The sequence below is a fragment of the Phyllostomus hastatus genome, unplaced genomic scaffold (assembly GCF_019186645.2).
Source record: "Phyllostomus hastatus isolate PE091 unplaced genomic scaffold, TTU_PhHast_1.1 phas_scaffold_345, whole genome shotgun sequence".
Lineage (NCBI taxonomy): Eukaryota > Metazoa > Chordata > Mammalia > Chiroptera > Phyllostomidae > Phyllostomus > Phyllostomus hastatus.
The window spans coordinates 4481059-4508218 of NW_025334024.1; the positions used below are offsets into that span (position 1 = coordinate 4481059).

Here is a 27160-nt window from a genome sequence, read left to right on the forward strand (position 1 = left end):
GCTGTCTGTGCGTCTGTCCCCAGCACTCAGGGGGCCCTGAGGCAGAGATGGAGAAGCCACCCTCCAGCCCAGAGAACCGAGGGTCTGAGGGGGCAGGGCAGCTGGGACAAGAACCCAGTCTGGAGGTTCCCTCGGGCTGCTCAGGGTTGGAGTGTGCTTTGCCCCCCTGCGCATCGTACTCGGCGAGGTGAGCGTGAAAGGTCAAGAACCCCCACGTAATGCAGACATTGCTGATTCTAGGAACACCCTGTTGTCGCTCTGCCCTTCCCACGCACTTTCATTTGTAACGGACAGATTTGTCCAGCCCAGTTATGTGTTACCTGTCTGCCCACCTCTGCTCTTCCCTGCAGGTGGAAGCCACACCTTTAAAATCCAGGAAATTTGTTTTTCAATCCTTACGTGAAGATATGTTTATTGATTTTAGAGAGGGGGGCATAGAAAGAGAGAGAGAGAAAAACATCAGTGTGAGAGAGAAGCATCAATCGGTCCCCTCCCGAATGTGCCCCCACTGGGGATCGGACCAACAGCCTTTTGGTGCATGGGACAACGCCCAACCAGCTGAGCCACGCTGCCTGGGCTGGCTTTATTCTCATAAAATGGCATCTCCCACTGAACTGAATGCAGCCAAAAACTGGGGACTCAAAAGTGGCTACAGGAGATGGAGCAAAGATTCTTCATTTAGTTGGGGAAATAAATGTTTTTGATCATGGCCAGTGTGTCAGGCGCCATTGTGGGCACTCGGATACAGTCGGGACAAGGTGCCCACTGTCCTGGAGTAGGGGTGAGCAGGCTGGAGGAGCCCTCGTGGAAGTCATTTTGAGCCTTTAAATTCTTATTTTACACACAGTAATGATAAGCTAATTTATATGCCCTCCCTCCAGCCTGTGGCAAGTCAAAAATGGAAGGGCTGATGGAGGCAGCCGCTTTGAACTTGTCCACAGAAGCTGTTGCTTTTGTCTGTGTAGTTCTGTCAGAGTCTCACCCCAGCTGTAATATGAGCCCCCTGTGTACTTACCCTGTTAGCTGATGAACTCCAAGCCACTCTTCAAGTCCCAGGTCAAACATCACCTCCTCTGTGAAGCCTGCCCTGATCACCAAGCCCCAGGCAGAGTAAATTTCCTTTTTTCTTAATGTTCTTATTCACCCTGTGCTAACTCTCATTGCTACGGCACTGACTACACTGTGTTCACATACTTTTTTTTTCCAGGCTGGATTTTGTGTGCATATGTTTATATACGTGTTTTAATCCCATCCAAGGATATATCCATTGATTCCAGAGAGAGTAGGGGAGACAGAGAAACCTTGATCGGTTGCCTCCCGCATGTGCCCTGACAGGGGACAAAAGCTGCAGCCTAGGCGTGTGCCCTGACCAGTTTATGGGACCATGCTCCAGCCAACTGATCTGCACCGGCAGGGCTAGATTGCATATTTCTGAGCACAGACATTGTCTCTGGACCACAGATTGTCGATACACATTTGTCAGATTACTAACTGTCAGCAACAGAATGGAAAAATTATGAAAAGCAGATGCAAGAATGCAGAGCAGCGCACACCAGGGGCATTTCCTGCGCAGGCCGCCTGACCCTGACTCCGCCAGTGTCCCCAGAGTGTCTCACTGTAGACGCTGCAGGGAGGGACTCAGAGCCTCCAGCACTCGGTAAGGCCTCTGATCTCCAAGTCAGAAGGTGGAGTCGCATAGAACACACTGACTGCCATTTAAGGAAGTAAAAGTCATCATTAGAGAAAAGGTTCTGGTGCTTTGTCACTGGGGGAAAACCACTGGCTGTCCGGTAGTCTGGGGATCCAGATCAGCCCGCCCCCTGAGGGTTCCACTGGGGTAATCATCTTTCTTCTCCTTCGGCTGGCCTGTACTCCGTTTTCTGGTGTTCTCCGTCAAACTAGGGAAGCTGGGCCATTCCGCATTTAATGTGGATTCAGTGAGGGAGGAGTCGTTTGTGAAGCCCATGCTTTGAGGATGGGTGGAAAAAGTATCAAACTGCATGTAGAGGGTGGTCTCAGCGCAGACTGTGTGTGTGCATGTACGCAGGGAGCGTAGGTTGCATCAGCAAGCAGACTCTCCATTCATCCTCTCTGAAGAAGGGACATACCAAGATGTACACGGGGGCTGTTATCCCTGGGATGAGTTGTCTTTATTTTGTATACTCTTTAATTTTTTCAAAACATGTTTTGAGTGGGACAGGAGGTTTTTTGTTGTTTTATCCATTGGGGCAAACAATATGAGTCACTTGGAAAAAGAGCGAATGCTATGGGCCTTTTCGATCATGGTAGCTCTCCCTCCAGGAGAGAAAGCCAGAAAGCAGGCTCCTGTCACCCTCAGGCTGTGGTCCCCTGGGCAGGGTGGGGGTGCACCCAACAAGACTCCTGGGTCCTCTTTGTCCCTGAGAGGAAGGACATTTTCTACTTCCGAAGTCCCCCTCCTGTCCTGTGGTCCCTGCCTGGGCCCCCCGCCCGTGTGCAGCCTGCTGGAAAGTGAGCGCCGTGTGGCTACCGCCCCGCGGTCGCCTGGCCCTGGGTGGCAGGATGTTAGAATGCTTTCCCATTTCCTTTCATACCTCCTCCGGGGAGCTCACTTGGTGGAAGCTGACAGCTCAGCTTTTTGGTGTGTGGGTTGTTTTCTCCTTGCTGAGCCGTGTCTGCATAACTTCTTAGGGAGACTGTGTAAGGTCAGGTCAGCGTTAGAGCAACCACAGGCTTACAGAGCCCGGGGGCAGTTTCCTCCCCGGTCTCCTTCCCTCTTTCTTTGTCTTGCTCTGAAGGTCAGTGTTGGATGGAAATTATGAAATGATTACTTCTCTTTCTCACTCTCTCTTTCTTTTCTGTTGACCAGCAGATATTTATCAGGTCCCTGCAAGTCATTTCGTACACGGTGCGATATAACAGGAACTAGAAAATGTGAAAGTAGTTAGAAAGGCCAAAAGGACATGCATCAAAATATTTATGGGGTTCCGTGGGTGGTAAGACCCTTATTTTCTCTTACTCATACTTCTGATTATTTTATACTCAGTATGTGTTTTGTGCGTAACAAAAAAGATTGTTCAAAGTATTTGTGAAAGTGTGAAAAGTTTGTACACCGCTTGGTCCATTGCAGACACTTAGTCTCTGGGTTTTGTCCTTCTCCAGCCAGGGCTGGCTTAGGGGGCAGGCAGAGGGGAAGACTAGGTCCTTTTTAAGAGAAGGCAGGGGCCCCCATCAGTGTGGATCCTATTTATTTTTTATTTTTTATTTTTTATTGAGAGAGAGGAAGGGAGAAACAGAGGGAGAGAAACATGGATGTGTGAGAGAAACATCAATCAGTTACCTCTTGCACGCCCCCAACTGGGGACCTGGCCTGCAACCCAGGCATGTGCCCTGACTGGGAATCGAACCAGTGACCTTTTGGTTCATAGGCTGGTGCTCAAGCCACTGAGCCACACCAGCCAGGACAGGATCCCGTTTTGAGGTCACCCTGATGAGAATAATGGCAAGGTTTGGGCAGAATCTGCCCCTTAGGGATTCCCGGAGTCTGGGAGATGTCAAGGGTGGCAGGGGAGGCGAGGAAGGTCCCTGAAAGGTTGGTGTGGATTATATGCCATGATAGTTTTTGGGAAAGCATTGAAGCATCTCATCCTGGTGGCCTTGGTGACTCCAGAGAAGTCTGACTCCCTCTTTTCTCCTTTCTATTCTTCTCACGCCCTTTTGTGGTCACCTCCCCTCTTTGTGTTATTGTTTCTTCCCACAGTCCCTTGTATAAGGTTTAGCATCAGCTCCAGCCTTCTCTGTCTCTCTTCCTAAATTCCTCCCTCCTGTCTGGTCTTAGACAGAGTGCAGGAGGAGGGAGGAGAGGGGGGAAAGAGGCACAGATGGTGGGGAGGGGAGGTGGTGGGGAGGCACGAGAGAAAGAAGGAAAATGTAGGGTCTTAGAGGGAGGGGGTTAGAGGAGAGCTAGAGGGAGGAAGGGGCTGCAGGGGAGAGAACTCAACACCGTGGCAGCTGGTGCTTGCGAGCACTTACCCTGTGCCAGGCACTTACCCAAAGCCCAGGCTGAGGGCTTTACCTGTGATGACTTCATTCTGCGTGTTAACTTAGTAAACGAAGGTGAGGGGCCTGGAAGGGAGAAGTAGGACATTGAACCGACTGGGCCCTGCCTAGGGTTTCTAAGGGGTCCTTGAGGCTGGTGGGACGGGCTGGTCCAGGAGCTCTTTCAGGCTGATAACCCTTCATTGCCTGTGATGAGGCTGCATAGGCCACCCAAAGGGTCAAGTTCTTTTGAGGGTGGAGTTTTACGAGCATCCTGTGAGGACCCATCTTTTCATGAATGAGACTCTCATGGGGTGGGAAGGGGAGGGTGCCCACAGCCTCAAATCAGGGACACTCAACATGCATTCAGCCTGGACTGTGAGCTCTTGGCGCTGGCCGAAAGGCAGGCCAGTGGTGCTGGCCATCCTCAGAGACGGGGCCCCTGACCTCACTTTGTCATTGGTTGACATTTTCCCTAGATGAGGCTCCATGGGATTTTGTGATGCCTTTGCGAATCCTTGTTAATGACAGCTTATGTCAAATAGATGATTTTACCCAGTGCCGTGGTTCAGCAGCTTTTTTCTTTTTTTTAGAGAGAGAGAGAGCGGGAGAGGGAGAAACATCAATTTGTTGTTCCACTTATTTATGCATTCACTGGTTGTTTCTTGTATGTGTCCTCACCAGGGATTGAACCTGCAACCTTGGCATATCAGGATGATGCTCTAACTGAGCTACCCAGCCAGGGCCTCAGTTGCTCTTTTTCTAAATATGTTCTGCTCTTTCTTGGGCTGTGGGATTTGGGCAGAGAGAGAGTCTCTGGGGGGATAGTCCTGATGGTCTTTGATGGTGAGATACTCAGGAACCACACCTAATATGTCTAATTCTGTAAATTACAATGTTGAGAACTAGGCCACACAGGAAGCTCCTTTACATGATCACTTCCTTAAAGTGAAAGGTGTGCAGCTGGGGAGGAAGGGGGTGGAGGCTGAACTTTGAGCACTTCAGCTTTTCTGCCCACGAGGCCTTTTGCCTCACCCTCTTGCCCTGCTAGGCGTGGAGCAAGTTCTCCATGCTACAAGCCCGGTTGTTCCTCTCCTCTTCCTCTGGGTCAGTGGTTCTCAAGGTTTTGGGGCAGAAGGATGCCCCTGGGGGCTCATTTAAACTCAGTCCACAGGCCTCAGTCACAGAGTGTGTGAATTCATGTTCGGATGTGTCCTTGGGCTTGCTGGTTTGGAGGGCCACACGTTGAGAACTTCTCCTTTAGACATAACCAGGTCTCCACCAGGCAGGGGAGGAATCATCTGGCTCTTTTGCACTTCACCTCTCTGAGCCGTATTTCTTCGCCTGTAAAATGGGACTGTGAGCAGTGCTAAAATGCGCAAATACGTGTAAGTGCCTAGCACATTGTGCTCAGTAAATACTGGCCTCTATTATCTTCAGGACCCTCCTTGGTCTTATCTGTACCCCTGTGCTTAGCTGGGCTTGGCACATAGTAGGCCCTCAAGAAATACATTATGAGTGACTAAATGACTGTGTGCTCCCCGAAGAGCTGCTGCTTTGAAACCCAGGGCAGAAAGCCTGTGAAGAAGGCAGAGGCTAGTGTGCTCCATGTCGGGCTCAGCAGGTTGGAGGCCACTGCTGATCTCGGAGAGCAGTTTCACTGGAGAGGTGGGGTAGGAGGAAGAGAGCAACCATCCCATCCGCCAAGGCCTGCACAGCCCATTTCTTTCATTTAATCCTCACAAGTTCCTTATGAGGCAGGTATGTGGCACATATCAGATGAGGAAACGGAGACTTACAGACATTCCAAGTCACAGAGCTGGTACAAAGTGGAGGAGAACTCCTAAGAGGTTTTGGAACTTGGACTCAACCTGGATGCCATAGAGCCGAAGGCGGAGGGCAAGCGGCCCCGGAGCAGCAGGCACAGACAGCCGCGCCGAGGCCTCTGACAGCTGGGCTTGGGGTGTCTGCTCCTGGTGTGTGTGTTTGTGCTTCTCCCATTGGGGCCACCCAGACCTGCACCCTCAACTCCTGAACCTCTTCTGGAAACAGATGCCATTGGCCCTGTTGGGGACTGAGTGACACAACGAGGGTGACAGCAACCTCAAGTGTCAACTGTCTCCTGGCCAGTTTTGCCATCTTAGTGCACAAACACATACACGAATGCACACACACACACACATCCAGACACGTGCATACGCAGGGGCACATGCACACAGATGTGCACAAGCACACCATATACATGCATGGTGAGGCATCACTGTGCCTTTCTCAGTCGGTGTGCCCCCATTTTCCGGGGTGAGAGAGTAACACTAGCAGGCAATAAATGAGGGGGTGCAATGTTTGCCATTCCTGGTGTGGCGCTGTGGCTGTGTGTGCGTGTTTGCTCTGCCTACTTCATCCAGAAGAGAGAAGGCCTTCCCCCCAGTGTCTAAGAACTAGAACTTCCTCCTGCACAGGCCAGCTTGAGGTCAAAGTGGCCTCACAGCCTCCCTCAGGGTGAGTGTGGGGAGAGAGGCTTCAGGTCTGTGTGGGCGGCTAGGAAAATGACTTCTCAACATTGGGCCAAAGTTTGAGCAGCAAACATTCATTAGCATCACATGATTCTTGGATTTTCAAAACATCAGCAACCGTCTGGGTTAAACCGTTGTCAGATAAGTGCCCCAAATCCACTCGGGGAAACAGCCTCGCCTGCCACAGTGACTTAAATGACATTGGCCTGCAGTTCTGGGAGATCCATGAAGGCCAGGTCCCCCGTGTCCTTGAGGTGGAGGGTGTGACTTAACCGACATTGTGCCAGGTCCTGACTTGGTCCTTTACAGCTTTGGGCAGTTGGGACCCAAATGCTGTCACAGAACCCAAATGTCCAGGCTGATCTACGTGGAAATGGTAGAGTGGTTCCCATGGAAGCAGACTGCTTGCTTTTTTGTTTGTTTGTTTGTTTGTTTTTACTGTGTTGCCTTGGCATCTGATGTGTGTCCCCACCTCCCCCTCAGGTCAAGGCTGCAATTTAATTAAACAGTTTGGTGCTAGTTCTCCTTTTCCTCCAATAACACTACTCAAAACAGAGCGCTGGCTTCCCAGACACTGCTGTGAATGCTGGGAGAAGCTCGGAAGCTTACCCCCACTCTCTGTGTCTTCAAAACCCACATGTGGCTGGCTGTGTGAATTTCAGTTCCTCAGTCCCACTGGCCTCATTTCCTGTGCTCACGACCCACCTGGCAGCTCCTCCCCGTGGCTGCCGCTTCAGGGGAAAGGTTCTACCTCATCAGATAGAGCCTTGAAATGCAGGCGGGTTTCACAGTTAACATATTTAATCCTTATGACCAGCTGATGAGGGTGGTATAAAATCTTTGCAAACATCCCGAATGTCCATCAGCAGATGAGTGGATGAACAGGTTGTGGCATATCCGTACAATGAAATAGTATTCAACCGTAAACGTAGTGAAGTACTAACCAGGCTACAATGTGGCTGAACTTGGAAACCATGCTGAGTGAAAGAAGCCAGACACAAAAGACCACACAGTGTATGACTCCATCTGTGTGAAATGTCCAGAACAGGCAAATCCAGAGACAGAAGGCAGATTCGTGTTGCTTCAGGCTGGGGGAGGGGAGGGTATGGAGTGATTGCCACTGGGTACGGGCTTTTGTTTTGGGGTGATGGGAATAACCTGGAATTCGATATTGGTGATGATGCCACAATAGTGTGAATTACGAAATGCTACTGAATTTTATGCTTTAAAATAGCTAAAATGGTGAATTTTATGTTATGTGACTTTTATGTCAATAAAGAAAAAAGTGGGAAGGACAAAAAATAATCACCTCATTTTACAGATGAGGCAGCTGTGGCTCAGCTATCTGGGGACTAAGCAAGTCGGAGGCCTTGGGAGTGAGACACAGAGCTCTCGCCCCCACGTGGGAGTCTCCTTCTTTACTCCCCATGGCTAGTTGGCCACGAAGCCCTTTGATTTGGCCTGTGACGTGCCCTTGAGACCATCTTTCCTCTCTGTCCCACTGTCTTGTGGTCTTTTTTAAAAAATATTTTTTAAATTTATTTTTAGAGAGAGGGTAAGGGAAGGAGAAAGACAAGGAGAGAAGCATCAATGTGTGAGAAATACATAGTTCGGTTGCCTCTTGCACACCCCCAACTGAGGACATGGCCCTCAACCCAGGCATGTGCTCTGACTGGGAACTGAACCTGCAACCTTTCGGTTTGCAGGCCGGCACTCAGTCCACTGAGCCACACCATCCAGGGTCCCGCTGCCTTGTTATCTTCTGACCCCATGGTCAGGTCTCACGTAGGGCACCCACTGAACTCCTGTGGCCAGGTAGGCAGACATACCCAAGCTGTCTAGGTCCTTGGCTTCAAGGCTGGCTTTGTCATTAGTATGTTCCTTTGGGCGTATCACATGACTTCTGAGCCTCCTCTATCCAATGGTGATTTGGATGTTGATGAAGGTGATGGCAGTAACCCCGCCCCACCTGCACCATCAGCACTGTAGTGAAGACCGAATGAGATAGTGAAACGTAAGTGTGCTTTATAAACTGAGGTGCTGTGCCAGTGCGAATAGTCATAATGATCTGTTTCCTTTAAGAAATAAACATTGGGAGTCCCCTGGCCTAGACTGTAGAGTCCAGATCCGGAGTCTGTGGCTTGCTGAGAACTGCTTCTTAGCTTCCATGGTGCAGGTGGTTCCACATTAGAAAGCAGAGTTGTTGTTCCACAGTGCTGAGGCTTGAGGTACTAACCAGGCAATGAACTTGATCAGCTCTGTACTGTGTTCCCATTACACTCAGAGGGCTAGTGGTCTTAGTGTAAACCTATCCACATGTGGGATTCAGCATGGAGGCACCTAGAAAGATTCTGGGAAGAAAGGCACCTTGATTTAGAAAATAATTTTAAAACCTCATCAGCATTTCAGCATTACCATTGCATCAGTGCTACCTGGGTGCTAGTTAGAAATGCAGACCCCAGGGCCCCATCCTAGATTTGCTGAATCAGAATCTGTATCTTAGCAAGACCCCTAAGAGTCAAATGTACACAAATATATTTTTTAATATTTTATTTATTTATTTTTTAGAGAGAGAAGGGAGGGAGAAAGAAAGAGAGAGAGAGAGAGAGAAACATCAATGTGCGGTTGCTGGGGGCAGTGGCCTGCAACCTAGGCATGAGCCCTGACTGGGAATCGAACCTCGATACTTTGGTTCACAGCCCGTGCTCAATCTACTGAGCTACGCCAGCCAGGGAAATATACACAAATATTTGAGAAGCACACCTCTACACTGTCAACAAGTGCCTGAGAAATTTTAAAGCCATCAACCAAAAGCCATTAAGAATATCAATGCTGAGCAGAACAGCTGGTACAAAAATAACCCGAACTAGGGATACCCAGTAGTATCCCTATGTGCCAGCCTTCGCCTGTTAGGGACTATAATGAGATCTCATAATACACACACTAGAATATGAACTATTTAGAAACTAAGCGGAGTAAGGATATGTGACTTCTCAATGAAGAGCACAGAATGTTGGTGGAAGACACAAAGGGGGTCCTTATTAAGTGGGACACTAACTGTAACTAGAAATTTGTTCTTGGCTAGGGGTGGCTCTGCCTCCTAGCAGACATGGGGCAACGTTTGGACACATTTTTGGTTGACGTAACGGGTTGGGAAGTATGCTGCTGGCATCTCGTAGGTAGAGGCTGAGGGTGCTGCTTAATATTCTATGAGGCCCAGGGCGCCCCACAACAAAGAACCCTCCAGCCCACTGTCCTCGTGGGACACACACACATGCACACGCACTTTAAAAATTCTAGGATGTTTTGGTGACACAAGGAATGGTGGTCGGGGTAACTTCCCCTGTGGAAGACATTCTAAAGTGACGATAATGAAACAGTCGTGGTAATGAAATGAAATGTAAATGTAGTTCCTGGGAACAAACTAACCTCTAGAGCAAGGGCATCAAACTCATTTTCACCGGGGGCCACATCAGCCTTGCTGTCACCTTCAAAGGGCCTAATGTAATTTTAGGACCGTAGAAATGTAACTACCCCTTAACAGTTAAGCGAGAGCTCAGCGCTGCCCCCTGGGTGGAAACAAGGTGGCGGGCCAGATAAAACACGGCCGAGGACTGGATTCGGCCCGCGGGCCTTGTGTTTGCCACCTGTGCTCTAGAGTCGTTTTAATACAGGTGAATATATAAGCTATAACAAGCAGAATGCACCCAATGGAGGAACACTCAGAATTCTTAGTGGTCTAGTTGTCTCGCCACAAGCTAGACATGCCCAGTGGGCCCAGAGCTGTATCCCAGGCCAAAGTAAGGGCCACTTCCTTTGCATCCGACTCCTCCCCAACCCAGTTCTCATGTCCATGTGGCTTCCCTATTCCTAGTCCTAGTGGGGTCTTGAAGACTGGGGATAAGACAAGTTGACGAACTTCTCCCTGAGTAAGATGCAGAGCTTGAGCCTTGATGGTGTGAGAGTCGGGAGGGTGGCAGGTATAGCAGCCAGAGAGGCTGGCTTCACATCCCATTGTGGCCTCCTACTGCCTGTGTGGCCTTGGGAGTGTCAGGTGACCCTTCTGAACCTTCATTGCCTATCTGTGAAATGGCATCAAAGCCGGGGTGCTGTTGTCGTGATCAAATGACAGAATGTTGGCCAAGGTCGGTGTTAGGCCCCAGCTGCGCTGCTCTGGGTGCACCCATGGCTTATAGTCCCTCCTTGGAGATGTGGTTTTGGGGTATTTTAACGCGACCCTATGCCTTCTTTTTGCTTTTGGCTGCAGATGATATCCGATTCTTTGCCTTTGTGCGCTTCACCACCGGGGACGCCATGAGCAAGAGGTCCAAGTTCGCCCTCATCACATGGATCGGTGAGAACGTCAGCGGGCTGCAGCGAGCCAAAACTGGCACAGACAAGACCCTGGTGAAGGAGGTTGTGCAGGTAATTGGCCTTGGGTTTCCTTCTGGACCTGGGGGTCACATCCAGAATGGATCACCAGCCAGCAGGGACTGAGAGGGCTGAGTTTGACTCCTGGGTCTGTGACTTAGCTGTGACTGCAGGCAAGCTGTGCTTTGTCTCTGGACCACATGGCTACTGCTGCAATGCTACCAAAATTGTTTTCAGCATGCAGGCTACGAGGCAAGTGGCTGCGTTTGTGATCCCGCCCATCCATCACCTGCTAGAAGCATGGTGGCTGGGGGTTTACCTTTGAGGTTGGGCAGGTGCCTCATGGAGAAGGGGGCTGGAGGGAGGGCTGGAATGGTGGCCACTACCTGTTTGCATCGTGAATGATCATGGTTGACTTCCAGTGGTGGCCATGAGGACCCAGTGTGAGAATTCATGCATGCCCTCTCTGAACGGTGCGTGGCACACAGTAGGCACTTGGTAACACTTGCTGAAGGAAAAAATGTCAACCTTCTGAGGGCCAGCAGGGACATTATGGTAATCCTGGTGGCTGTAATGACAAAGGCTGTATTGGGATGGCACAGATTCCAGACTGGATAGCTGGGTACTGCTCAGGGCTGGCTTATTCCCAAGTCTGTCTTTGCCTGAAAGGAAAGAGGGAAAGGCGGGCTTGCCCTCGGTTTTGCCTCTGAGCTTCTGAACAATTCTATCTGTAGAGTTCCCAATTGTAAAATATTTTTCATTCTGGACATAATGAAAACTGACACTTGGAAACTTCAAAGGTTGGGGCTAGGGCCTGTGGGCATGTGAGAAAAGAAGATGTGAATTCCAGAAAGAAAAACCAAGGACAGGGAGCCGAGGGAGAAAGTTCTCTTCTTACCAAAGGGTTCTCCATTTTGCAAAAAGATTTTTTCAAAACCCACGCGAGGGAGGTGTGGTAGCTATTGGTTAGGGGCTTCCTTCTTCAGGCGATGAAAATAGTCTAAAATTGACTATGGTGGCGGCTGTACATATCCGTGACTATACCAAAAGCCACTACATTGTAAAAAAACAAAACACATGCACAAATAGGCTGTGTTCCATGTGGCACCCTGGATTGGACCCTGGAACAGAAAAACCGGTGGAATCAGAATGAAGCCGGAGTTCAGTCACAGCACCATTCCAGTGCTGGCCTCCTCATTGCGACAGGCATGCCACAGTGACACCAGAGGTTCGTAATTGTGAAACTGGGTGCCGGGTACGGGAGAACTTTTGGTACTGTCTCTTGCAACTTTTCTTTAAGTCAAAAATTATCCCAAGTTAAAAGTTTATTAAGAAAATAAGAAGAAAGGAAAAAATTCCTGTCATGCCATTATCACAGCCTATTTTTCCATCCTCCCTACCAGCTCTGCAGGCGAGCTCAGCACCTCTGTGCACTGATGCAGACACAGCCTGCAAACCACGCTCTCACTGGCTTCTGTTTTATTTTTTCACTTAACATAATTTCATAAAGTATGGGACCGCAAAGCCACAGCAATGAACGCTTTCTGGAGGCCGGCTGTCCCCTGTCCCAGGTGGGCTGCAGTGTACTGAGTGTTCCCCGGCTGTTGGCCTCCTGAGTTGCCTCCCATTCTCATCTGTATGAATACTGTTTCACCACTGGTCTCTTACACGCAGCTCCTTCCTCTCTGCCGATGGGTTGTTTCTTTAGAATACGTTTTCAGGTGGTAGGGCTCCAGAATTAATAGGCGTGATGATCGCTTTAAAAAGGTATGGGTTATTAGCTCTGGCCTAATGGCTCAGTTGATTGGAGTGTTGTTCTGTACACAAGGTTGTAAGTTCGATCCCCGGTTGAGGTGTGTATGCGAGAAAACCAATTGATGTTTTTTCTCTCTCTCCCTTCCTCTCTCTCTGAAATCAATAAATATACCCTCAGATGGGGATTTAAAAAATAATAATAAAAATAAAAAGGTATGGGTTGTCAGATTACCTTCTAAAAGGGTTAGTACCATGTCTGGGACATAGTAAGTACTCAATAAATGGTTTTAATGGTTAACCAGCTCTCAGGGGGTTTCTTTTATGGCGGCAGAATGGACAATGCAAACAACGCATGTCCCCTGGCCAGCGTCTCCTGCTGGAGTCTGCCATCCACGCCCGGTTAGCTCTGTCCGTTGGCCAACCCGGGGAGTGGCCGGGAGATGAGGGAACAAGCAGGGAGAGAGCCTTTGCCAGGATGTGTCCAATGAGGGCAGTGTTTTGAATCTTGCGAATTGCGTTGATAAAATAGAACCACATACAATGGATCATCTTATCCATGGTAAAGCATACAATTCAGTGGCATTAAGTACATTCACTGTGTTGTGCAATCACCACCATTGTTAGCACCAGAACTATGTCACCACCCCTCCAAAAAAGCTCTGTGCCCATAGCAGCCTGTGGACTCCCTTTTAATCTAGAACTCATCTCAGGTTGGCGAAGCGGGCCGGTGAATGAGAGTGATTTGGGGAAATAGGATTTTTTGGTGGGAACCCTCAGTTGATAGTATTGGTTATAATTATTTTGTTTGTGAACTCAGTTACCTTGCAGCAAAAGGGGAAATTGTCTGACTCTCTTGACTGGAAAGTACATACAGAGTTTTCTGGCTTTAGGTATGGCTGGGTCCAGGGCTGAAGCAGGATCTTCCTTTCATCTCTCTTTTCTCAGGGTTTGGCCTCAAGTGGCCTCTGAATAGCCGGAAGAATGGTCCAGGCATGATGGTTCTTCTTGCCTTGATCCCTCCTCCCCCAGTGTCCATCATTCCTTTAAAATGACCCCGATTGGCCCAACTTAGGTCACATGTACGTCCTGTGGGACAAGGAGGTGGGGCTTCATAACTGGCAGCTCTGGCATGATTCCAGTTTAAAGAAAGGGATGCTGGTATGTGGATGGAGAGTGCAGATGTCCCCTCCAGAGGGGGGCTTGGGTGCATCTGGAACTGAAGGTGCAATGTAATATTTTGACCATTACCTTTTGCATTTCCACCTATGCATTTGAAAAGGTTTATTACCTGAAAGTATTACGAAACCTCACATTATACTATAGTTGTGAATATAGCCATTTAAGTTATAAAGGGTCTGTTTTGCTGGCATAGTGGTGTCTTTTGACAGCCACAGAAATCAGGCCGATCCTGGTGTGTATGTGTGTTTCCCCTTTGTTTAACGGGCACTCGGACCCGCCGTCCTCTAAGGGACCCTGCAGGTGAGCCATTCTGGATTCCGTGTTTTGGGGACTGGACCCCTTTCCCAGCTTTTGCCATGATTTCCACATGAAAAATAAGTGGGTTGACTTTTAGTTTAAGATTATTAATACACTCTTGGTTTTTAATGTAGCAGAAGTAGTATGCCCACATCCTTACCCTCTGTGTGAAACGTAGAGAATATGGATTGGTGTGGATACAGTGGAGTCAAGAAGGCGGGTCTCCTGCCTGCCTGACTGTGAGCAAGTCTTTCTTCCCTCCTGGACCCCCGTTTCCCCATTTACAAAATGAGTTGGGTGAGTTGACTTGCTGTGTCATATTATGTTTTGACATGTTCTGAAATTTTGCATTTTTTAAGAGGTGCTCTGACAACATCTTACCTTTAAAGGAACCTTATTTTACTTTGTTGGTCAAAAAGACAGGGTGTGCAGTGGTCTGGAGTGCAGTCTTTGGAGCCAGATGGCGTGGGTTCCGGTTTCAGCTCCACCACTTACTGTGTGGCCTTGGGCACACTGCTCACCCTCTCTGGGCCTCAACCCCCTGAGATCCAAAACACGGGTAATGTAGTATCTGCTTCTTTGGGTTGCTATATAGAGAAAGTGTTCAGAACCAGGTTTGGTGAAGACCCAGAAGGAGTAGTTATAGTTATTCCAAGCTGTCCCTTTTAGACCCCAGGGTGATGCCCAGTTTAGTATGCTGTGAATTATTTCCTTCAAAAATGGTAGGCCCACATGGTGAGCCATGGGTGTGGGGCACGAATCTTGACCCAAGTTGCATAATTCTCTTGCAAATGGCTTAGACCAGAGTTGAAGCCATATCAACATGCAAGGTCCTGGCCTCACCCACTCGTGCCAGTGCTGACCTCAGATGACCTGTACCTCCCTGAGGCCTGCCATACAGGTGCATCAGCATATGGAGAAACTGAGGCCCAGAGCAGTGCACAGCACTTGCCCCAAACCCGCGGGCTAGCAAAGCAGCAGGTCCCGGGCTGGAGCCCAGAAGAGTTAAAAGTAAGAAGGTTTAACTTTGGGTGTCTTGGTCTGTGTTCAGAGCCAGGCTGAGAAACTGAGCCACGTTAGTGGCGGGGGGCGGGGGGGAGTGGGGGGGCGTGGAAACAGGCTGCCAGGCTGGTCGGGCTGGAGGAGGATGGCAACACCGGACTCGAGTCCCGGGAATGTGATGATCACACAGCACGCACGGCTGCTTCTCTGCTGCTGTCATCTGCCTCACAGAAGCACCAGGCTGGTGCTGAGGACAAATTGCTCATCCCATTGTTCTGGCACCTCTGTGGGATTATGGGGACAATGCAGTTGCCACCGTTGGAGACCTGCCTGTGCCAGGCCAGGCTGCCTTGATTTGGAGCCAGCCTTGGTCAGTGATGCATCAGGCTTGCCTTGCAGGATGGCTTTATTCATGTGATCTTTTTATTTATTTTTTAACACGTATGAATGTCTATGGGGCCAAGTAACCAGAGGTTACAACTCCTCCTTCAGAACTGGGAAAAGAGTGGAATATTTCCTCCAAGAAGCCATGGAGGAAGGAAGGACAGACATGCTCAAGACAGTGGGCAACTATCAGCTTAATATATACCTGATGGCTTCTAAACCCCAGGAGCAGGGTTGTCTTAAATTCTGGACCTCATCCCACCCCTCAGGGCCAGATGTAGCCAGTACTCCTCCAGGAGAGTCACTTTTGTGTACCAGTGTGGTAATAATATTAGTAGCAATGGTTTTATTGTATCCCTACCATGTGTCTGACACTGTTAAGGACCTTTCACATGTTAAATCATTTATTCTTGAAAGCAGCACCATTACTGTTATGATCCCCGTTTATAAATGACAAACCTGGGTCCTGGGAGAGTTGGGTGACTCGCTCCAGGTCCCCGTGCTTGGACATGCAGAGCTCTGCCTGGACCCCAGACTGTCTGGTCCCAAAGCCCCGACTCAATCATATCACCTCATCACACGCTTCCCCAAAGGCCTCCAGCACCAAGTAAAACTCTACTGTGTAGACTCACATGGCACAGCAAAGGCTCTGTGAAGTTCTGCAGGAAACAGACTTTTAATGTTTTTTTAAAAATTTTACTGCTTCTCAATTTTACTTATGGTTGAAACTTTTTAATTTTTTTAGCCTTACCCAAGGACACTTTTCAAGTGGACACTGAACGTGGTTGCTTTGTGCTTATTTTTTAAAAAATGCCGAGCCCTGGCTGGGTGGCTCAGTTGGTTGGAGTATTGTCCTGTATACCAGAAACATTGTGGGTTTGATCCCCAGTCAGGGCACATATGGGAGGCACCTGATTGACTTTTCTCTCTCTGTCCTTTCTTCTTTCTCTAAAATCAGTGAAGTGTATCCTTGGGTGAGGATTAAAAACATTATTTTTTTAAATGCTACTGTGTCCAATAGAAAGATAATAGGCTTAGGGGGAGTGAGGCCCACGCTGATACTGCAGCTCCATCAGCTGTCAGTTTGAGGACTTTGGGCAAGTAACTTGATCTCTAGAATCTGTTCTCACTTGTGAAAAGGAGAATATAAATTTCCACAGAGCTGTCGGAAGGACTGAAGAAAAACAATGGCTGTGAAAAGAGGTTCTCCATTTCGGTAACTGGTGAACTCCTATTCATTCTTCAAAAGCCCAATCCTTTACCCCACTCTACCAGCCTCAGTCAGAGTTAATTACTTCTTTATCTGTGTTTCTACTAGGATCCAGATTCCATGAATTATAAATTATAAATAAATGTCTCTAGAAAGTAATCTTGAGGGCAGGGACCATGGCCACTCTTTATTCTGTAGGAGGCACATAACAGATACTAACAAGAAAAAACAACAACAAAAAAAAAATGAAGAAAAGGATCTCTTCACATGGGCTCTAGACTGTGTCTTATTCTTTGTATATTCCTAAGACAGAGGCTAGTAACTCTTCCATAAATGTCCTTGGGGTTGAATTAAATTGTGGGAGCCAGTTACACCCGGGGAGGGCTATGGGCGTTGGTTGGGGTTCCCAAAGGCTCTGCCTCTGTTTCAATAGAAAGCAGAGGGGAGCCCTGGCCGGGTCCACTGGGAGTATCTGCACTCCTCCGTTTAACGAGATTTGCGGGCTGCTGCTCCCCTGTGCAGAGAATTGGCTGTCACCCAGCACTCGGGGACTGTCCACGACTCCTCGTGTCTCTCCTGAGGATTTCAGCTGTTTGTGTTTATGCTTCGTCAAGCCCTGGTTCCTGGTAAGGCCCTCGCTCTCCTCAGAGCCAGGAAAGGCCTCCGTGTTGGTGCATCTCACCTGGGCCTGGGCCTGGGCTCAGGCAATGGGGCTTTGCCGCTTGTGTCATTTATGTATAATTTTTAAATTTTATTTTATTTATTGACTGATTTTTACAGAGAGAGGGAGAGAAATTTTGACTCTTGCCACTCATTTTTATGCATTCATTAGATGACCCTTGTAGGTGCCCTGACTGGTGATCAAACTGGCAACCTTGGCGTAACAGGATGACACTCTAACTCACTGAGCCACCCGGCCAGGAGCCATGTAAAACACAGGCGCCTGATGATGACAAGCGCGGAGCTCCTCGGCAGCCTGTGATAGGTGATGCCAGGTGGCATGTTTGGAGTGCCAGGCTTATTCATCATGAGCCATGTGCTGTTAGTACCCCCAACATACAGAGGAGGAGATAAAGGTTTGGAGGGATGAGTCCTTGAGCCAAGGGGAGTGTCGAGTCGGAAGTCAGGTGGTGGGGCATGGGAGACCTCTTTAACAGGGGGCTGGCCAGTCAGAGCCCTGCGGCCGGCTCTGTGCTCCAAAGTTCTTTTAACCAAGCTCTCTGAAAATTTGGGGTCATAATATACCTCATGGAATTGTAAAAACTAAATAAGATACTGTATATATATATACAGTGTTCACTGTAGGTACTATTTACTTATTTATTCAACTTCTGTTGAAAGTGAAAATAGTTCGGTATTTACCGACAGTGAACATCTGTGACTATGAGTTGTCCTTTAAAAAAATCTGTTGACCCTGGCTGGTGTGGCTCAGTGGATTGAGCGTGGGCCTGCAAACCAAAAGGCTGCAGGTTCATTTCCCAGTCAGAGCACATGCCTGGGTTGTGGGCCAGGTCCCTTGGTGGGAGGGGCTCATGAGAGGCAACCACACATTGATGTTTCTCTCCCTCTCTTTCTCCTTCCCTTTCCCTCTCTCTAAAAATAAATAAATAAAATCTTTTAAAAAAATAAGAAACTTTAAAAAATCTGTTGAATTATTGCTTTGGGAAAAGTTCCCCAAAGTGGGCGTGGCTAGGGAACAAGAAATGCTAGGTACAAATTAGACCGGATAGAAACTGGAAGGCCTAAACTTGGATTTAATCTTGCTTATCAGCTGATTGCTAGCAGGGGCTAGTTGGAGCTCTGGGTTAAGAGGATTTGAAGGTTAAGTCTGAACTTAGTGGGAAGGTGCATAATTGATTTGTGATGTCTGCCAAGGATATAGGAGGAGAAAGGTGCGAATATTTTCCCCATTCTTGGAATGGGGGAAACAGCCTCCCATAGCTGGAGCCATAGTCAGAAATCAGGTGAGGCGGAGTCAGATTCCAAGCAGTCCCCTGAATGCTACTGAGGTGAGTGGCCCTGCAGGGTGAGGATGTGAGGCATATGGACGGCTGCCCCTGTTTGTGGCCCAGACCTACCCACACCATGCTTTAGGATGTCACATCCTCTGCTCTCCTTCTGCATTGGACGGTCACCCTGTGCCCATCAGAAATGGGACTGCGTGCCCCTCTCCTGTCCTTTGTTCTCTCCTTGGTGAAGTCGGGTCTCGTCACTGCTGAACTACGGCGGTGACACAGATGCCTTTGTTACTGAATCTGTCAAACACGAGACCACAGCATTTTGATGTTTGTTTTTTCGCTTTTCTGTGATGACTCATGCCTATTGTAAGAACTTGTTCTTTCTGAGTAAATTACACCTTGCTGGAAGGATTTTTCAGACCTTGCTCTTTGAAGCACTTCGGAACAGTTGTAGGAGGGACGTGTAGGAGGCCCAGGAGGGGTTGGCAGCTGAATGCCCAGCAGGTCTGACGCTGCGCTTTTCCATCCGGCTCTTGTTCCAGCTGCTGGTGTCCGACTGCTTTTCTTCAGCACACCGAGGTCTTTGGTTTATAATATAGTCTTTGCCCACTCGGGGAAAAATACATTTTTGTGGCCAGCATGTGTCCTGTCCACCCCTGTTCCACCTCTCACACGTGGGAGGAGAGAGTCCGTCCCCTGCACTGTTCTGCAGGGGTTTGGGACGGGCCTGCCACGAGCACGCAGCTTTCCTGTAGAAAGCCAAACTCTGATCCCAAAGTTGACTTTTCTGTGCCACTTTCCTCCATTGCCCCTTGGATTCTGGTGTCCAATTCTACGTGCTCTGGGTGCAAATCCATGGGTGACTGGTGGGAAAAGGGCCCGGAGAACCAGTTGTCCAGCACTCTTCTTTCATGGAGATGGAAACCAGGGCCCTGAGCCATTGACTGCTTCCTTCAGGACACTGTAGAGCCCCTGAGTTCTCTTCTTCTGCTCTCAGAGAGACCCCTAAGAACCAGAATTTTGACTTCTGAGGACTTTACAAGTGCCGGGCATATAATAGGTGTTCGGTAAGCATGTGTTTGCTGGAAGAATGAATTGCATTAGCTCATATTGTCTTTGGATACAATGAAGGTCATGCTTCCTACCTGGCTCAGCTTTGTAGAAATGTGCATTGCTGACATCACAGATGCATCTGTCAAAGCCTCCCCACTCATTTTAATTCCTTCCTAGACCTCCCCCGACATTCTCTAGCCCCCCACTTAGACCTAATGTTCTAGGTGGAAGACCTGACAGATCTTCTCAACAGACCCTGTCCCAGTCTTCCCATGGCTGAACCCTTTCCCCTGGTTCTGGGTGTGCAGCTGGACTTGGCATCTTCTCTCTGCATGGGTGAGGAGGTGGCATTCCCCAGTCTTCCCTTCGTTAAAAAAATCAGCAGTGGGGATGGAGACATCAGCGTGGGGTGAGAGAAGAGGAGCCAGCCACTCCCTGTGCCTTCATGCCAAGTGGTTCAGAAAACTCCTTTATAGCTTAGACTCTGCTAACAATCTGGAGAATGAAGGCAAACCTGGGGTCATTTAAAAAGTGCTTGAGCGCTTACTCTAAGTGGACTGGCACGCTTGCAGAGTGCCCCGGCACTTTGCACACTCATCAGATCCTCACAGCAGCCCTGGGATATGGGTCCTCTGATTGTCCCCATTTGCAGGTGAGGAAACTAAGGCTCAGGGCAGGTCAGTAAGGCTGCTGGAGATGCACACGGACAATTGTCCCTATTTGTCTTTGGCTCAAATCTACTCCCAGCATGCTTTGGAACTGAAGCTGGGGTTTCAACTCAGGCAGTTGGGAGCTGTTTAAAAAATGAGATGATTTAAAGCAAAGAATAGGAAAATATTTGTGCACTTTGAAACCAGCCTTGCGAATAGATTCTTGACTGTGTACAGAGTCCCGGTTCCTAAACCTGCTCCTTCTCTAGAGTTGCCTTCCTCGGAAGCAGGCTGGTGTCTGTCTCACATCTCTGAAGCGTGAGCATATGTGCACTTGAGAAAAGTCACAGGGACAAAACGTGTCCTGAACTTGGTTGGTGTGCGTTTCCGAACCATCTTGGAGTCATGTTTAGCTGGATGGGGACTCTTCCTTTGACAAGCCCTGCTGTAGCAGAAAAGGGTGAGACCCTGCCTGAAAGCTATTAGCCAGGGACACATCATTCCCGGACATGACAAAGATCTTTCTAGAACCAGACTGGTTCATTTGGCTTAGAAGCGTGTGACGTTTGGCTTAGGCAGCTTTGACATGCTGACGTGGGCCAGGCAGTCGGGTGCAGCCAGGGAGGTGGGTTGCAAAGCAGAGAGGATGTGAGAGAGACCAAGGCCAGGCCTCACCCTGGGCCCTGCCTGGAGGCTGCCCTGGGCCTGGGGGGAAACGATCCCTGCCTCTCGGTCTCTTGTAGTTTCTTCTCCATCAAATGAGGTAGTGACTATCAGGGTTTTGAAGGTTCTTTCAGCTCCACCCCCGCCCCCCGCCCCGTCTCTTTTTGTTAATGAAGGTGTAATTTACATAGAGGAAAATGCATGAATCTTAGGTGTATAGATTGGTAAAATTTGAATTTTACAGTTTTGAATTCTTGTGCATACCTGTGAAACCACCACTCAGATCAAGACCTGGCACATTCCCAGCCCTCGGAAGGGCCCCCCCCTACTCCACTGGGGTCGGCTCCGGTGTTTTATGACTAAAGATTCCCCGTGACTGAGCACGGTAACCTTTCAGACTCGCTCCTGTTCTGCCTAGACCAGCACTGTCACCAGCCACCTGTGGTTGCCGTCCTGCTGTGTGATGCACGAGTACAGGGTGCACTGGCTCTGGGAGACTCGGTGTGGAGGGAAGGGGGTAGAAGAGCTCGTTGATGATTTTATACACTGATCACATTAAAGGGGCAATATTTTAAATATAGAGAGTTAGACAAAGTATTTTTACAATCAATGTCACCTGTTTCTCTCTTGCTTTCGTCATAAGGGGCTCCTGGAAAACTTGAAATTCTCGACATGTTAGTGTTGTCCTGGGGCCTGACAGTCCCCTCCCTAGTAAGGAATCGTCTCTTGAGTAGTGTTCCGTGCACCTGCCCCAGTCACCATTTGACGGCTCTCTGAGAGTGTCGGGGGCAGTGGCTGAGGGTGTGGAGGTGTGAGCGTGGTGAGGAGCTGGCCGCGCTTTGCAGACGTGTTCTTGCGCTTTTTAGTGTGGGCAAGTCCTTGCAGGCTTCTGCAGGTCTCAGGTCTTGCCCCCAGGTCAGGGTCTGGCTGTCTACAGACCCCTTTTGGCTCATATCTGTCTCTTTTAATTAATTAACTTATTTATTTTAAATCTTCACCCAAGGACATGCTTATTGATTTTAGAGAGAGAGGAAGGGAGAAAGAGAGACAGAGCAACATCAATGGGTCACCTCCTGCATGTGCCTGACCAGGGATCAAACCCACAACCTTTTAGTGTATGGGACACCACTCCAACCAACTGAGCTCTGCGGCCAGGGCTCTGCCTCTTTTTAAAAACACACAATGAAGTCCATGTGTGGGGGCTCTGGTGTCTCCATTGCCAAGTCCAAGGTCCACTTTGCGAGGACTGCTGGCGGTGGAGAAATGTGAGGGTCTTTTTGAGTGAGTTGGGTTTTAGGATGAATCAGACCTTTTGGGGACTTTCGAAGAGTCCACATCCTGAGGGGAAGAATCGACTCAGTTTTGAAGCCCCAGAGGGTGCGTGTGCATCCTGAGTGCGGGGAGGCCTGTGAGGTCTCCTGGGACCGCCCCTGCGTGGCCGTCACCTCCCATCTGCCCTTTGGGTGCTGGTCCCCGTAGTAGGGGGTGGATAAGGTTGCTTTTCTAGGTACTTTTGTTTGGTAGAATAATTTGTTGCTAATTTCCTGGTTTTAAACATGCCTCTGGTATGTAGCATCGGGTTTGGGGTTGCTTTTTTTGGAGTTTGAGACAGCCTTTTTTAAAAGGTAGTTTTGTTCATTTGCATTTATTGATTGTTTTCATTAGTCTCTTTTATCCTGTTTGGTTCCTCATTTCAGCCATACTTTGATTTCCCATATACCTGTGATTTAGGTTGGACTGTGTGCTCCCTATAGACTTCTTAGCCCTTATCAGACTTACTTCTTAATCTAAACCTTCTAATGGCTAATCCACACACACAGGAGTGTCTGTCCTTATTGCTCTAGATTGCCATATATAGCCATCGCAGGCAGTGAGACTTTGGGCTTCCTTCTCCCGAGTCTGCCCTCTGCCCTTCCTCCGTGCCACTGGGGCTCTGGGTTGAGAAACACACTCATTCCCAGTTCTCCTTTCTGGCCCCTTCACCCAGCTAGGGTTCCCTTGCACTGAGGATGTGCACAGACCCGGGGCAGCGCAGTGGGGAATAGAAACAGTGTTAGTCATCCGGGACGAGTTACACAATCGCGCCAAGCCCAACTCGCGGGTCTTATCACGAATAAAAAGCTAATATACTGAGGGAGGGTTAAGTGAGAGAAGGTGTGAGGCCGTGCCTGGCCCATACTAGCTGCTTGATAAACAGTAACCTCCCCCTCCTCCCTCCCTGTTCATATTCTTAGTGGCTTGGCATGGCAAATGGTTTGTGTTGATACTGTAAAACTTGACCTTGAGTGCTCTCCTGGCTTAGTCATTCTGCCTGGAGGGATGGTGACTTATGTTTGTATTCATGTTTTTTTTTAATTGAAGTAAAACTCACATAACATAAAATGAACCATTTTAAAATATACAATCCAGTGGCACTTAGTACATTCACAGTGCTGTGCAACCACCACCTCTGTTTCGTCCCAGATATTTTCATCAGCCCCCAGAAACCTCAGACACTTTAGTAGTCACTCCCTGTTCCCCCTCCAGCCTCTGGCAGCCACTTACCTGGTCAATACTTCCTGTCTCCATGGACTTGCCTTTTACGGACATTTTATATGAGTGGAATTCTCCACTACGTGCTCTTTCATGGCTGGCTTTTTTCATTTACTGTGATGGTCTTGAGGTTCATCCATGTTGTAGCATGAATCAACACTTCATTCTTTTCATGGCTGAGTAGTATTCCATTGTGCGGACAGATCATATTTAGCTTATCTGTTCATCTGTCGATGGACATTTGAATTGTTTCCATTCTTCGGCTGTTATGAATAGTACTGCTAGGAGCATTTGTGTGTCAGTGTTTGTGCAGATGCACGCTTTCGTTTCGCTTGGGTAGATCTCTAGGAGATCTGTTGGGGTTTAGTACAGGGTTTTAAGAATTAAGTTTGCCAATGTGTGGCAGTGTCTGGCACACACAGGTGCGTAATAAATGGTGGTTATTATTGACGTTATGTCCTTGTGGAGTTTGTTCATGAGGTTGATTTTCTGATTTTTAGACTCGTTATTTATATTTTGGTAAAATTTTCTGTATCTGCCACCACTCTCAGGTTTACCTTGTTTATTAAAGTCTTATGATCCACATGTTAAAATAGCTGTCGATTCCTCATGGCTCAGAGTTATCTGATAAGCCAGATCACCTGCTTCACTCATTCATGCCATAGGTGTTTACCGAGTGCCTCGTGTGTGCCTGGCCTGTGGAGGTTTGTGGTTGAAACGTGCACCCGAAGAGGGCACAGTGCCCGAGTTGAGCATATCACTGAAGCCCCGTCACATGGCATGATGTTTGTTAAATGAATGCAAACCTCTGCCCACAGGTAGCTGAGTGTGGCTGAGCGCTCAGGACATGCTTCGTGCACTCGGTGCCTGGGCTGATCACTCAGACCTGGGACTGGAAACCCTGCCCCATTGTGACGGGGGCCGGGGGCTAGCTTATACCAGGTCGTGAGAGCCAATCACGTGTCTCCTTTCCAACTCCATGGACAGTGATGTCATGTTGGTAGCTTGAAATCAACCACCGCAGGGATATTTACACCATGGAAATGGGCAAAAGCTAGAAATCAGGGCTTCTCTCTGCTCTCTCTCTCCCTCACTCTCTCTTTTTGAGAGCCTGGTGTTAAACATTTACTAGCATAACAGCCTTCCTTTCTAATCTTATCTCCTATTATTCTCCTAATGGTGGCTTTTCACAAATGGGGCAACTGAGGCACAGAAAGTTGGAGCAACTTGTCCAAAGTAACATAGTCAGGAAATGACAGAGCCGGAATTCAAGCCCACATCTGATGTTGGCCCATCTCCGTGGTCTTGGGACTACATAGTACCTTGACTTTACCCATTTCCTGATCTTGAGTCATTTTTTTTTCTGCCAAACTATTTTGCCACAAAATTTTTATTTTGATCATTTCTTAGCATTTTAGGTGCCAAGACTTCCTGATGTGTTGCCTGAGCAATGCGTAGATCCTGTCCCTTCTCACCAGGAACTCTGTTTTATTTTGTTCTTGCAGAATTTCGCTAAAGAGTTTGTGATCAGTGATCGGAAGGAGCTGGATGAAGATTTCATCAAGAACGAGCTCAAGAAGGCTGGGGGAGCCAATTACGACGCCCAGACCGAGTAACCCCAGCCCTCCCCCTGCCCCTTGCCAAAGTCATTTGCCTGCTCTCCGGGGGAGGGGACCTCGGCTTCAGCTACCAGCCCATCAGGGAGAGGAGACGCAATGAGAGGCAACAACCCACCACCCCGTCTGCAACCCAGCTCCCCTGCCCTGCTTCCCTCCTGAGTACTGATATGTCCTATCTTGCAAAGCTCATGGAACATCTTTCTTTTACCTTCTTTCTCTTTTGTCCCCGCCCCCCCTTTCTTGTTCTGAAGAAAAATCATTGTGATGCCAAGATCAGATCTTGGTGCCTCCTGCGGTGACATCATCAGATCTGAGGCACCTCCTGTGGTGACCCCTTTCCCTGGCATTTCTCCTAGCCTGCCTGGCCTCCTCTGCTGCAGCCTCGTGTTGCTCTGGAGCCCACACCAGTGCTGCCGTCTTGGTTTTCCTCGGCTCGCCCACCCGCCCAGCGCCGAGGAGGCAGCTGTGCCCTGAGCCACGCTGTCACCGGCGGCCGTCATGAGCACACGCGTTCGCCCCGCATGTCAGGCTCAGACCTCCCAGAATGTGCTCCAGGGCCCCTCCCCCACCTCATTCAGAGTTGCCTAAGCTGCAGAGATGGTGCTTGGTGGTGAGAGGTGTAGGCCTGACTCAGACCGAAGGAGAAGAGAGAAAATTTGCCTTAAAAGTTGCCTGGTGTTCGCTTTCCCACCCTTTTGATTGGAGTCCCACTACGGCACGGAGGGGGGGATAAGGTCTGAGTCCAGACTCGACAGAGGGAGTCTTTCAGGGTCAGTTCAGAGGCTCCCCAAGGGACGAGGACAGTAGGGAGAGAGGCCCGGGTGCGCAACAGGAACGCAGGCAGAACTGGTTCTTTACTTTCGGGTCGTCTGCCGACAGCAGGGGCCTCTCGGGCCAGAGGTCCTCTCTGCCACCTTCGCTGGGTGTACAGCGGCGCCCGGCCTCGGCCTCGGGGGGACCAGAACACCTGTGGTTTTGATCCTGCGTCTGCACCACGCATTCAAAGGGTTATTATTATTTTTTTCAAAGAAAGATGAGATTGGCTTGGTTCTTCATGAGCATATTTTATATTGTTCTCTTTCTCTTTTTCCTTGTTTGTTTTGTTTGTGGGGAGGAAATCTGTGCTGTGTTGGGGTTGTGAACATCTGCACTCAAACAGTTTACAGAAATAAATTTTTTTGTTTTTCAAAAAACAAGTTTGTCTGATTTGCCTTATAAAGCTTTTTTTTTTTAATTACAAAAACAAAGGCCATTGTCATCCTCAGATTTAACAGGCATCTATGGAGCTAGCGGTGGCTGAGCACATTCCCACTGAGAATCTTATTTTAGTTTTTAACAGCCACCTTAAGAAATTGGTGCTGTTTGTGTCCCCATTTTCTGGAGACAGAGGCTCCGAGAGGCTGATTCCCCTGAGGCCACCCAGGTAGAAAGAGGCAGAGCTGGGATTTGAACCTAGGTCTCCTGATGCCCCTGAGCTGAGGCTTTTGAGGGAAGTGGGGAGGCCCTGGAATTGAGAGGGCGGTGCGACAGCAGGATCTGGATATTTCCTGCGTGGCCAGAAGCCTCCCCTCTGTCTTTTCAGGAAAAGCTGGGCTGTGACATCCTTTCCGAGGTTGTCGTGGAGCTTCAAACCCAGACTTCCAGCACGCTGGACCCACTGGGACCTCAGAATCAGGCCGGAGGAGTTTCTGACTCAGGCAGCTGGGCGGAGTGGGGAGGGTGTGGGGACAGGGCAGAAACCAAAGTCAGCGCGGGAAGGAGTCCTGCCATGCGTGGCTAAGGCCACGATTAAGCTGCCCTACTGCAGCACAGAGCTGAAGGTCGGCTCCTGGCCCATGCCAGCCGTATCTGGGTTCTAATACCTGCTCCTCTGCTCTCAGCTGTGTGGCTTTAGGCAAGTTAGTTAACCTCTCTCAGCCTTAGTTTCTTCATTTGCAAAATCAGCAACAATATTACC

The 27160-nt window shown here is 49.0% G+C and overlaps 1 protein-coding gene across 1 annotated transcript in view; it reads left to right on the forward strand.

Moving 5' to 3' along the window:
• The window catches only part of COTL1 (coactosin like F-actin binding protein 1), a 41856-nt gene extending 15457 nt beyond the window's left edge, over positions 1-26399 (forward strand). The window contains exons 3-4 of the mRNA XM_045818619.1: positions 10798-10955; positions 25090-26399. Coding sequence (XP_045674575.1) covers positions 10798-10955; positions 25090-25200 — 269 coding nt within the window. The 3' untranslated portion in view covers positions 25201-26399. The remainder of the gene's footprint in view (positions 1-10797; positions 10956-25089) is intronic.
• The last annotated feature ends 761 nt before the right edge of the window (positions 26400-27160 follow it).